This window comes from Lagenorhynchus albirostris, chromosome 9 (genome assembly GCF_949774975.1).
Source record: "Lagenorhynchus albirostris chromosome 9, mLagAlb1.1, whole genome shotgun sequence".
Lineage (NCBI taxonomy): Eukaryota > Metazoa > Chordata > Mammalia > Artiodactyla > Delphinidae > Lagenorhynchus > Lagenorhynchus albirostris.
The window spans coordinates 25,352,998-25,366,102 of record NC_083103.1 but is presented as its reverse complement, the minus strand read 5'-3'; the positions used below and the strand labels follow the sequence as shown (position 1 = coordinate 25,366,102).

Here is a 13,105-nt window from a genome sequence, read left to right as displayed (position 1 = left end):
GACTGAGGAAGTGATGGCAGTGGCGTTGGTGACGCCTCCCCCGCTCTGCATATTGGTTATTCTGATGAGAAGAGCTATCATCCACAGAGACAGGTGTAAATTTCCTGTAATCTACTCGGGGAGATAAAAGATATCACTCAATGATAGACTTCATGATCAGGCCACACCCCTGTCTTTCCAGCTCATACTTAAACTGTGCTTTATCCCCAGATCTCTTGGTCTCTAGTCATTCAACCTGGCTTCTTCCAGACCCCTATCAGCTAAGCCAGTCACCAGAGTTCAAGAGGTCATCCATATCTGTAGTTAGACCCTTCCTCTACATACAAAATTGATGATCAAGTAAGTTTCTTGAAGTTCTCCTCACTGGGAGGAATGTGACTCATCACTGTCTTTCAGTGACACCTGTGGTTTCCAAAGAATCAGGCTTAAATGCAGCTCTTCTGACTCCATTGCTGTCACCCTGGAGGGTATGATAGGCAAGAGAGAGAGCAGCCAAAGATGACTGGTATGGTCAAGCCTCAGAGAAAATGCTAGTGGGACTTACTTCATTTCTGATGTTTTAATTTAATTTCTGATGTTGACCTAAGAGATTGAAATGAGTTCTCCCCTGGCAAAGACAGGGCTTATAGTTCCCCCTCCCAATGCCAGAGGAGAAAGGAAAAATGGAAAATTAAGGCCCCCTCCCTTAACCAACCTACTTCCCCCAAAACTTGTCCTTCTTGTATCTTTCTAATTAATGGTTGGTCTATTTGTAACATTGGAATATATAGAGTTACTGACTACATTTCTAATCAGTTAACCCTAAACTCTGCATTTCCCCACAAGCTAATAAACAAGGCTGCCTCAGTGGAGATAGAGTTCCATTACTCCCTCCCCCAAGTGATTGCCTCTATCACCTTAAAACAAGCTGAATCCTGGGCTTCAGTTTCATCAGCAACAGAATGAGGGTGATGAACTACTCCAAGTTTCCTACCAGTTGAAATACTCAGTGATTTTTTAATGGGATGGAAGGAAGGTTGGGAAATGTGGGGAGAGTGTTCATGGACATTTTCTAAGGCATCACTAACTTCTAGTCAATAAACTCAGAAGGAAGTGAAGATGGGAGTGGGGGAGGAGGAAGGGCTCTTTTAAGTGGAGGGTCTCAATTCATCTTGCAACCAAATTGTCTTTGTTTGTTTGTTTGTTTCTAGAAAGGAGTATGTAAATGATTAAATGGAATTTCTGAATGGGTATTTTAAAAATACTATTTGTATTTATTCATTCAATAAATATGTATTTAGAGCCTAATATAATGTCAGGAGTAGTGGTAAGTACTGAGGATACAAGGATGAATTAAACACAACTCCTGCCTTTAAGGAACTCATGATCTGTGAGGGAAAGGGGCAAATACACAACGAATTGCAATGCAACAAGATGGTGTTAAATATAATAAATATAATAAGCACCATAGAGCAATTGAAAAGGAAGCAATTGGTTTTGCCTTGGAAAGTTGGGGAAATGTCATGGAAGACATAACAGTTGACCTGGATAAGTTCCGTAGGCAAAGACTGGAATGAACATTTTTACTTAAAACAAGAACAACAAGGCTCATTGTAGACTTTTGAGGCAGTCTAGATCAGACTTAAACAGCGTGGTTGGGGATTATTTGAAAGAGAACATGAAAAGTTTGCAGTGTTGGGAGTATATTTTCAGTAGGGTAGAAGACATTCTTCAGATAATGCCATCAATTTTACCAAAAAGATTTTATGATGTTATTTTGTAGACATGTTGTAACATTGGAAATATACTTGCATTGACTTAGGATAAACTAGGGAAATTTCACTTAATGGGCAAAGGAACATCATATATGGTGACAGAGTAATATTATTTTTCAAATACTACTTCGCTGTATAGTAGAAACTAACTCAACATTGTAAAACTATACTCCAATAAAAAATAAAAATAAAATAAAATTTACTGTTAAATAAATAAAATACTAAAATTTCCGCTTAATATCTTTTCTCTGATTTATGTGACATAAACAAACTACATAATGGTGTGAGGGACTATAAAGGTTTTATTGCCACTTGTTTGGTATTGCCTGCATAACTCATTCTGAGTACCAGTTGTGGGTATCAAACTAAGTGCCATAAAACATATCATGCCACTCCACTTCCTACACCTTCCATACAGCCAAAACTTTAGTGCTCACAAAAATACTTATAAATGAATAGTTAGTAGTGAAAAAAATTTTTTTTGTTTTATTTAGATTACAGATCTCCAGTCTGCAATAAGAAAAGTAAATGTTGTAAGGAAGATTTATGTTACTTCTCTGCAGGATCTCATATTATCTGGCAAATTCCTTCCCCAAAGAAAACCACTTTTCAAAGATATCCTCAGTAAATGCATACTTGGATTAACATAAAATTGGCAAAGTCACTTGTGTCCACACATTTGAATTCATTTGTAAATAACGACTACTCACTTCCTTGCTTCCCCACCCCGGACCAGACTCCAAGCATCACAGGTGCCGAAAGACTTACAAAAAGGAATGAATAGGAACAAAAGGATGTAGGCGCCAGGAGGAAAACAGAATCTCCCAGAACAAAATTAATCTCAGAAGGAATAGCAGATCCAATACCAGGTATTACCGAAGTTTAAACTGCTTTTTAAATGGTGAGATAATGTATCAAATTTATTACTTCTACTATGCCTGTCTGATTTGCTTAACCTTTATGTCAGGCTTATCTTGAGGGATAGATTTCTCTGCTAAGCACATAAATAGGTGTTAAACCTGTATTGATTTTTTAAGGGTGGTGGTCAATAAACTTTACGGTTTTTTTAAACTTTTACTTTATGCCTTAAGGACCAAATGATGATTTCTATGATCCCGAAGTTTCACTACTCGTGAGTTACTAAAGAAACACAGCTCTGACATACACTAGAAGAACCGCAAATAATCTTTAATTTACCCCCCACCAAACAGCTTGGAGGTCTGACCGGAAATGTCTGGGTAGAGTCCTGCTGAAGTTCCAAGTCTCAAACAAAAAGTCCAACACAACGTGTGCACAGTGAGTTTAAATTTATGGTAATTAAAGTCATCCAGATGGTAGCTGCATTAATCAATGAAGAGGCAGTATTTATCTTGGGACAGACGATTCTGAAACCCAGAATGAGAAAAATCGCCAAGGAGGGGGTGGGGACAGTTAATAAGAGCCCCTGGGAAAAGTCCTTCAACTAGGATTGGAAAATAATACGTTTGAATTGGAATCTTTTTGAATGTAAATCTCCCCTAACAGCAGGAAAAGGGTCCTCTAGCCCACCAAGCTTTGGGCAGGAAGGGAGTAAACGGAACTGTAAAACAGCCCGCTCAGCTGTTTCTGGTTTGGGACGAGGAGCAGAGAAAGGAATCGCGATGTGGGAACTGAGTATTTGTGTCGCTCAAAATAACTCGAAGGGTCAAATAACGAACTCCAGGCAAAGCGCTGACAAGCCTCCCCCTCTGCAGCACCCTGCGCTGGGTTTCCGTTCAACTTCCCCTCCCTCGCGAGGACTAACGGCAGGCGCGGCCCCTTCCCACGCGGGGCGCGGCGAGCGCGGACAGCTCCCCTTGGAGCAGACGAGGGCGGGAAGTCCGCGGCCCGTTGGGCTAGGGCTGGCGGGCGCCCCTCCGCGTTCCCGGAGCCGGCTGGGCCAGACAGGCCTCAAGCCTTCTCCGCCCCGGCTGGCCTTCCAGAGGCGGCGGTGGCGGCGGAGGCCTCACGGGCCGCCCGCCTGGCCCGCGAGCCGCGGGCGCGGGGCGCCGAGGGGAGGCGGGGCGAGGCCGCGGGGCGGAGGGGGGCGGGAGGTGCATCCTGGGAAATCCACCAACATGGGGCGCAGCGACCGCCGCCGCTGCCGTGAGTCCCGGCCGCGGATGCCGCCGCTTTTCTGACGCCCAGCTGGGGCCTCGCCGCCCACCGCAGCTCGGGTTCCCCCGACACAAACCGGCCAGCGCGCCCTTCGCCCGTCCGCCCGCCGGGGCCATGTGAGGGGGCCAGCTCCCTCCGCCGCCGCCGCCGCCGCCGCCTCCTCCTCCTCCTCCTCTTCCTCCCCCCGCCCCCTCCCTCCCCTCCCGCCCCCCTCTCGCTGCGCCCTAGAGGAGCCCCCGCTGCTGCCCGCCCTCCCTACGCAACCCCCACGATGGACAGGAACTACGCGACCTCCGGCTTCGCCGACCCGCCGCCGCCGCCCGCACCCCCCGCCGCCCCCGCCAACGCCACCGCACAACCCCCCGCCCCCGCCTGGGCCTACGAACCCCGAGCCGCGGCGGTCGCCGCCGCCTCCAGCAGCAGCTGCAGCAGCGGCAGCAGCCCCAGCCTCAAGGCCAGGTAGGGAGGGTGGGCGGCGGGGTCGTGGTGAGCCAGGAAAGGCCAGGGATGCGTTTGGGGCCTTCGCCCCTGTGCAGCCCCGCCCAGGGGTCCGGGCCGGCTGGGAGCCCTCCGCTCGTCTCTTCGCCCTAGCCCTGGCCGGGAGAGACGGCTGAGGACTCCTGTGGGGTGGTCTTGGGGTGGGTGCGGGCGCCCAGTGCGGGACTCGCAGCCAGGGCTGGTCGGGGACCGTGGGTAAAAGGGAGGGTTGGGCGGGAGTCGTGGGTCCCCGTCACCTCCGGGGTCCGGGCTCTCACATGGTGAAGTTTGGGTTCGTGGCTGAACTCGGCGATCAGGGAGACTCGGGACTGGTTCCGGGGGTACGAGGGGGGCGCTGAGGGGTTCGGGGCAGTGACATTCCATTGTATTGGAACCGACAATGTGGTCTTGGGGGCCCCGGCGGTGAGTGTGAGGGTGGGGGAGGCGGGAGAGGAAGAGGCGCGGAGCTGCGTCCCTGACATTGGGGGACCCGGGAGGGCTGTGCTGCGGGAGAACCCCGGGGGCGTGGGCCCTAGGAGGGGGCCCGTTGGGGCGCGAACGCTGCGCCGTGGCTGGGTGACATATGTTTGCAGTGGTGGCCAAGATGAAGCTATTTCTCGTATACAGGTTCAAAGTTACTCTTGGGTGTCCTCCTCTTTTAACAACAGCAGGAAGTATGGAATCTCTCTTGGCCTTGGGGTGACTAAAGTTGGGAAGAAATTGGAGGTGAGGGGCGGTCGGTGAAGGCCATAAAGGTTGAAGAACAGAAGCATGCTTCTCCATCTCGGTTTCTGAAGCCCCGGTTCATTATGTAGCGTGGGGTTCAAGAGTTCATCTTTGCTCCAGCATGACCAAGGGAATCTAAAATGTTGACTCTTACTAGATATTTAAGCTCGCGGGAAATGTGTAGTAGTGCCACACTGTGAAACGTGAAACGGTCCATTTGAATGATAACTGGAAGGCGTGGTTTGGTTTGGACCATTCGGGAGCGGGGTGTTTTAAAGACACCTCTGCCGAACAATGAAGAATCCGGTAGGTGCAGCTTCTGATTACAAGGACCAGGGAATCTTGGGTTGCTAATGACTTCATCCTCAGCTACCAACAGGAAGCTTCGTGGTTTTATGATCTCATCAGATTTCTTTATTATTGTCACGACAGAAGTGAACTTTTTTTGTTTTTACTTTATATATTACAGTATTCTAGGTTATCTTCTTTGTTTTTATAAAAGTTCCACGTTCATGATTTGGAAAATACGTGCGAAGAGTAGCTGGTCTTTGTCTTAGATAGTACCTTGGGGTGATTGTGAGAGAATGAGAAAAAATTTGTTCAAGAAAAGGGAAGTACGCTTTCTTAGAAAATTTTAGGTCCTTTGTTTAAAAGAGATGGGGTTAAAAAAATAATGTGATGTGCCAATTTGGAGCTAAATAGTTAAATGCTGAGACTTTTCAGAAATAGTCATAACTTTGTATTATATACAGTTAAGACATTTTAAGGAGTTTTATGAAAAATGTATGGCACTTTTCCTTTTTTTTGTTTTTTTGGGGGTTTTTTTGGTGGTAATTTGACTATCATTTTTTAAGTAGCTTTTGCATCAAATACCATAATTTACAAATTAAAATTACTTTCTCTTCAGGGAACAGCAGTGATAGGTAATTGTGCAGCATATTTTATGTTTTAAATGACAACTGTTTTATTAGGTACATGAAACAAATGCTATCTAGTTATTTCTGTTATTTCTTTTAGCAGAATACTTCTGAGTCAAGAAACTAAAATCTACTTGTCATATTTTCCAAATGTTATTTATCAAAGTAACAAAGAATGACTTCCCAAACACATTTGAAAACAGTAAGTAGATTTATTTGGAACACATAATCTAAAAGGGATTTATTTTCTGTTTATTGGAAATTACTGATTCTTAAATGCTAAGCCCCTCCCCTCTTAAAATATATTTTGGGGGTGGAGTTAGCTAAACTATAGCATAGAAAATGCAGGCTTTCCCCCTCCCCCATCAACTTGCTTTGTTAACATCTTGTGTTAGGATCAGGCCATCTGTACAGGGCTACACACACTTCTTAATTGTACCTCATTTTATTCCTCAAACTGTGATGTCCTCGCTCATTTCAGTTCTATAAAAAATACTGAATCTGAAATATGCCCTTTAAGTATTCTGTGCTTTCAGGAGCCTACTCATATTTTTGTAACATTTTAAAAAACTGTTTCATAATTTGTGTATCAGTTGAATATTTTTGTTCCCCCTTTTGGCAGTTTTTCTTGAAGGTGGAAATGAATACTAGTTGTGATGACGCAGTATGGATACTTATCCATAAGGAGTTAGCCTCTCACCTTGTTTCCAGTAACCTATTCAGAAGCTAACAGATGGTAATGACATTCAGTTGTTACTGACATGGAATCTTACATCCTACCTTATGTCTTTACTTGGTCCTGAAATGAAACATTTTCATCAGTTGATAGGAAACAGCATAGTAAACAATTTTTTGGTATAACAGCTCCATAAGGTATTAGGTATTTCCATTGTTTTAACAATTGAAAAATAAAGTGCTAATGGGAAAACTCAAGCATTTTATTGATACCTTAAATAGAGTGTATAGAGAGATTTCTGAATGTTTCTATAATAGTGCTTGGTACGTATATGGAAGTTCAGAGATGGGACTTGGTCATATATTGATAAATCTCCATTTATTTGGGATCTTCTCAGTTTCAGGGACCAAATGAGCATATCTTTGCCTATCACCATGTGGTTGGAAATACTCTTTATGGGGCTAGTTTAAATACTATAAATACCTCTCCATGCTTTTGGAAATAAGATGATCATCAGAACGCTACGGACCTGCACCTTTTCTCTCCCTGACATTTATATCTTGTACAGAACAGGAAGAGACAGACTGTTTCATCATGGTGATGATACATGTTGTGTTTAGTCACACCAGAAAGTGACTAAATGGAAATATTTTGTTTTAAAATAGAATTATATTTGTTTTTTGCCTTTTTGACTTGAAACAGCCTTTTTTTTTTTGCCACCAGTTTTTAGAATTTCCTAATACATAAGTTCTTTCTGATTATAGTATGAATGTGCAGTGAGTGTGAGAGGTACCCTTCCGTAAAAGAAAACAATGATTAGCTTCTCTAAAAATGGTCAGCTACTATATTGAGGACTTTTTGAGTAAGTTTTAAATCTAACGTTTCCCTCAAGGCTTTTGTAATGAGACCTGTAAGATCACAATTTATAAGGAGTAGAGACAATCCCAAATTAGTGAAAGATTATAAACTTCTGTTGTTCAGAAAGTATTTTCCCATAAAAACAGTGTTGTAATAGTAGCTATCATTTACTGACAACTAATTTGTGCTAGCTACTGTTTTAAGTGACAAACACCCACACTAGTTTATTTAATCCTCACAGTAGTCTTTTGAGGTAGGTATTATTTTTACCTTCTCTTTTAAGAATTGGAAACTGAGGCATTGTGACATTAATAAACTTAGACCCACATAGCAAGTAAGTAGTGGAGCTGGGATTTAAACCTGGGCATTGTGGATCTAAAGCCTGCATGTTTCATTACTGTACTGCACTACATCATGGTAAGATAGTCTAATGCTGTAATCTACCTATGTAATGGGTTAATGACCTTCTGTAACTGGCCTGGAAACCTAGCCGTCATTAATATCCTTATTTCAGTGTTCTTTATCTCCACTGTCCGTTTGTTTTCCTAATTGAAACATGCTTCCTTTCACTTCCATAGCACTGTCTATTGTGGTTTTCCTCCTTTCTGGCCCACTGCTTTTTCCTCTTCTCCACTAGTTCTTACCCTTCTATCTCCACATGTTGTTTCCTTGGGGCTTGGGATTGATAGGCTTTCTTGTCCATTCTGTGCTTTCTCCTGAGGATATCACATCCATGCCCGTTACTTTAAATACCATCTCTGGAGATGCCCATATATGTGTCTAAAGCCCAGACCTCTTCTGAGCACCTAATCGTGTATCCATCTCCCTCTTTGAGCTTTTACTTGGGTGTATAGCAAGAATCATTAGTGATGAACTCATACTTTCCCCATCCACCCCACCTCTGCTTGTCTAGTGAATCCTTTCAAGTAAGTCGCACCTCTGTCCACCTAGCTTCTCAGGCCACAACCTGAGAGTTGTGTGTGCTCAGTCACCAAGCCTTGCTATTTTTTTTTAATCTCTTAAATATATCTTGAAATTGTCTACTGTCTTTCTACTGCTCCACCCTGATCCAAGCCATTATTTTTCACTTGGATAACTAAGTAATCTTAAACCTTTTCTTTCCTTCCTTCAATTTATTGTTTTATTTATTTATTTATTTTTTTATTGAAGTCGAGTTGATTTACAAAGTTGTGGCAATCTCTGCTGTACAGCAAGGTGACTCAGTTCTACACATATATATATATTCTTTTTTAAAGTATGAATTGGATATAGTTCCCCGTGCTTTACAGTAGGACCTTATTGTTATCCATTCTAAATGTAATATTTTTTTTTTCCTAAATGTAATATTTTTCATCTACCAACCCCAAATTCCCAGTCCCTCTCTCTTCCTCTCCCCCCTTCAATTCACTCTCTTCATAGCATTCAGAGTGAGTTTTAAAAGCACAGATCTGCCAGTTTGCTCGTGTTGCTCCTTTGCTTGAAACCTTTCCATTGCTACTCCTACACCTTAAGGTCAAGTTTTTAAAAATCTGGAATGTGCTGTGTATGGCCCTGCATTTACTGGCCAATCTAAAATTCCTTGGATCATCCTAAATTCCTTTCTACCTTAAAACCCTGATACATGCTGTTACCTCCACCTAACTAATTCTCACCCCTTCCCTACCTCCCAGCCTGACTTCTTAAGGTATTTCCTGTTAGAAACCTCCTGCCTTTCACCCTTGGCCCCCTGTTACTTTGAGCAATGGTATATGTTTACTGTGCTTCCACAAAATTCTTAGAAATATAACTACATACTTATATGCTATTTATGTAATAGGTACCTTCCTCTTTAGAATGGAAGTTCTTTGAAGGACACTATCTGTTTTGCCTACTGCTGTATACCTGATACTTAACTCTAGTGTCTGGCACACAATAGGTGCTTAATACATATTTATGACATGAAAGCCAGAACTCTGCTTTAGTGTGAGAATTGAAAGCCCTTCTTTTCCTTGCTGCAGTCTCTAGTACCGTTCCCCATCTTCCCCCGCTACCCTGTAGGAGGGACCAGGATGTAGGGTTTAGGGCATTTGTGATTGTCCTTGGTTGGAAGTATGGTGATGTAGGCTGCTGCTTGCTTGCTGCCTTTCCTTGCCATGCTCTCTGGGACAATTTGAGTACTAAAATGTGTATAGCAAAACACAGTCCAGGATTTTTCTTTCATTCATTAAACAAATACTTGAGTGTCCACTATATGCAAGGCACTGTTGCCTTTATCAAGTATTATATTTCTTCAGTGAAAGCTTGAGAAATCAAATGGCAAACATTCATTCACTCATTAGAATGTACTGAGCATCTCTGAGTTTCTGTTACTAAGCTAAGTTCTACAGGGTACCATAAAGATGAAAGAGACACTGTCCTGCCTCTGAAAGAACTTGTGATCCAATAGATGGAGTGTAACCTTTAAAAATTGTGAAACAGTATATTGTACACCTGTAACATATAGGTGTAATATAATATTGTACATCAACTGTACTTCAATTAAAAAAAAAACAACAAAACTTGTAATCCAGAAGGGTGACAGGATGATATACTTGCTGCCTCTCTACTTGGCTTCTAAATGTTGGAGTGCCCTTCAACAAGTGACACTTGGAGCTCCATCCTTTTTCTTCTCTTTCAACTCACCCTCGGTGAAGTTGCCATATATATTAAAAGATTTTCAAATTTATATCTCTAGATTCATATCTAGGTATCTTCCTGTCATCTCCATTTGGATATTGAATAAGTATTTAAAACATAATATGTCCAAAACATGATTATCACCCTAACCCCCCAACCAGGTCCTCCTTTCATCTTCCCTACCTCAGTAAATAATACTACCGTTTACTTTGTAGCTCATGCCTAAGAGTTTGGAGCCATCTATGACTCATTTCTCTCCTCCCATATCCAGTCCCTCAGTAAATCCTGTTGGTTTGATCTCCATATATATAATTTCCCACATGAACAATTGCAGTTGCCTCCTTGTTTCTTGCTTTCCTTGTTTCTACTTTAGCCTTTCTAGAGTTCATTAAACGTGCATCAGCCAGAGTTAACATTTCAAAATATAAATCAAATAATGTCATTACCCTCCTTAAAACCTCCTAGTGTTACTCAGAGGAAAATGCAAAGTCCTTATCGTGGCCTACAAGGCCTTGGCTAATTCTCCAACCTCATCATTCCGCTCCCACCACCATCCTTTAGCCACATGGGCCTTATTTCTGTTCCTGAAACATGCTAAGATATTTGTGTCTTAGGAATTTTGCACTAGTTGTTCTTTTTATCTGAACTTCCTTTACAGGTCTTTGCTTTGCTGCTTCTTCTGGACATTTAGGTCTTCTCCCACATGTTAGCTCCTCAGCAAGGCCTTCTCTGGCTGCCCTATCTAGAGTAACTTCTCGTCACTGTATTACAGCACAGAGTTTTATTTTCTTCATAGCATTATCACTCTCTGAAGTAATTTTATAGATTTATATGTATAATTTATCACTACCCTTTCCCCATACCACTAACCACTACTAATAGAATGCATATTCCATGAGAACAGGAAGCTGTCTTGTTCACATCTGTAGAAGGCAGTTTAGAGAAATGGTTGATGGCATAAGCTCTGAAGTCAAAATTTGGGGGGGTTATATTTTGACTCCAACACTTGCAGTATGATCTTAAACAAGTTTCTTAATTTCCCTGTGCCTGAAGTTCCCTGTGTGAAAGGAGGAAGCTTTTTTGAAGATTAAATGAGAACACAGAAAAGTGTTTAGAATGGTGTCTAGCATATAGAATAGCGTATAGACTATTAGCAATATTGGGACTTCCCTGGTGGCGCAGTGGTTAAGAATCCACCTGCCAGTGCAGGGGACATGGGTTCGAGCCCTGGTCCCGGAAGATCCACATGCCGCGGAGCAGCTGAGCCCTCGCGCCACAACTACCGAGCCTGCGCTCTAGAGCCCACGAGCCACAACTGCTGAGCCTGCGTGCCACAACTACTGAAGCCTGTGCACCTAGCGCCCGTGCTCCGCAACAAGAGAAGCCACTGCAGTGAGAAGCCCACGCACCGCAACGAATAGTAGCCCTTGCTCGTTGCAAGTAGAGAAAGCCGGCGTGCAGCAATGAAGGCCCAATGCACCCAAAAATTTAAATTAATTAATTAAAAAAATAGAATATTAGCGATATTGTCAGCACTTAGAACAATATCTGGCACGTTGTAAGTGCCTGTTAAGCATTCAGTGAATAAATGAAATAACTATAGTACTAGGCAGAAGATTTGTTTCTTTTTAAGAAGTATGAAAATGTTTGGGGGCTCGAAGGAAAAACTGTAATCGAGTTCAAGGGTATCAAGGAAGCATTTTTCAGGTGTATTGCATACAAACTGATCTGAATTATTGTTAACGTTGAGTAAATGCAATAAAGTATTAGCAGAAAGAGGGAGCTTCCAAGAGCAGGTGTTCCAAAGCGGGAGGAAGTGGAATCTGCTGGACTGGTTAGGGCTGGTGCTTGAACTGGCACAGCATCACTTCTGTCGCAGTCTGCTGGTCAAAGCAGTCCTGGGCCTGGTGAAGAGTTACGGGAGGGAGACTACACAAAGGTGTGTTTCATTGGGGAGGTCACCAGAGTAATACTCTTGCACAGCGTATCAGTACTAGATTTTGGAGGACTTTTGATGACAGGCCATGGAGTTCAGTCTCTACAGCTCAGTAGGGAGCTTTGAAATTCAGGTTTTTGAGAAGAATGGTGGTGATGATGACAAAGATGATGATATTAGCAAGAAAAGTGTTTTAATAAGATTAATTTGGCAGTCAAGTACAGAATGGATTAAAATTGGCAGAGGTAGAAAACAGGACACCAAATGAGAGGCAGTTCATCAGGCCAGACAGGAGGGAGGTGGTATGAGGGTTCTCCAGAGAAGCACAGCCAATAGGGGATATATAATAAAAATGTGTCTGCTCTCTGCAGCCTTGAAACCAGGGAAGCCTGTGGTGTAATTCAGTCTGAGTTCTAAAGACTTGAGAACCAGGGGAGCTCATGATGTAAACCCTAGTCCAGGGGCAGGAGAAAATGAGATGAGGTGTCTCAGCTCAAACTGTGAGACAGGCAAAAGAGGACAGATTCCTCCAGCCTCTCCATGGATTGGATGATGCTGGCCCACACTGGGGAGGGCAGTCTGTTTTACTGACTTCACTGATGCAAATGCTAACTCATCCAGAAACGCTCTCACAGACACACCCGGAAACAGTGGTTAATCTGGGCTTCCCATGGCCAATCAAGGTGACACGTAAAATTAATCATCACAGAGGGGTTAGGAGACTGGTGGTGATACTGGTATAGAAAGGAAGGAATGGATGTGAGAGACATTAAAGATCAAATTGCCTGAGATTGTTGACAAGGGTACAAGTTAAAAAGTAAGAACAAGGGAAATATTGTTGACCTTTTTCTGGTGACTGGAGAATGATGCAGTGAAGAAAAATACCTAAAATGTTCACTCATTTTGGTCAGCAGATATTCCATGTACCTCCTCTAGGCATTGGGGATTCGATGGTAATTAAGATAGACAA

At 42.9% G+C, this 13,105-nt stretch overlaps 1 protein-coding gene across 1 annotated transcript in view; it reads left to right on the top strand.

Moving 5' to 3' along the window:
* Window positions 1-4,161: 4,161 nt before the first annotated feature.
* Window positions 4,162-13,105, top strand: part of QSER1 (glutamine and serine rich 1) — a 78,089-nt gene continuing 69,145 nt past the window's right edge. Inside the window, exon 1 of the mRNA XM_060159453.1 lies at window positions 4,162-4,349. Coding sequence (XP_060015436.1) covers window positions 4,162-4,349 — 188 coding nt within the window. The remainder of the gene's footprint in view (window positions 4,350-13,105) is intronic.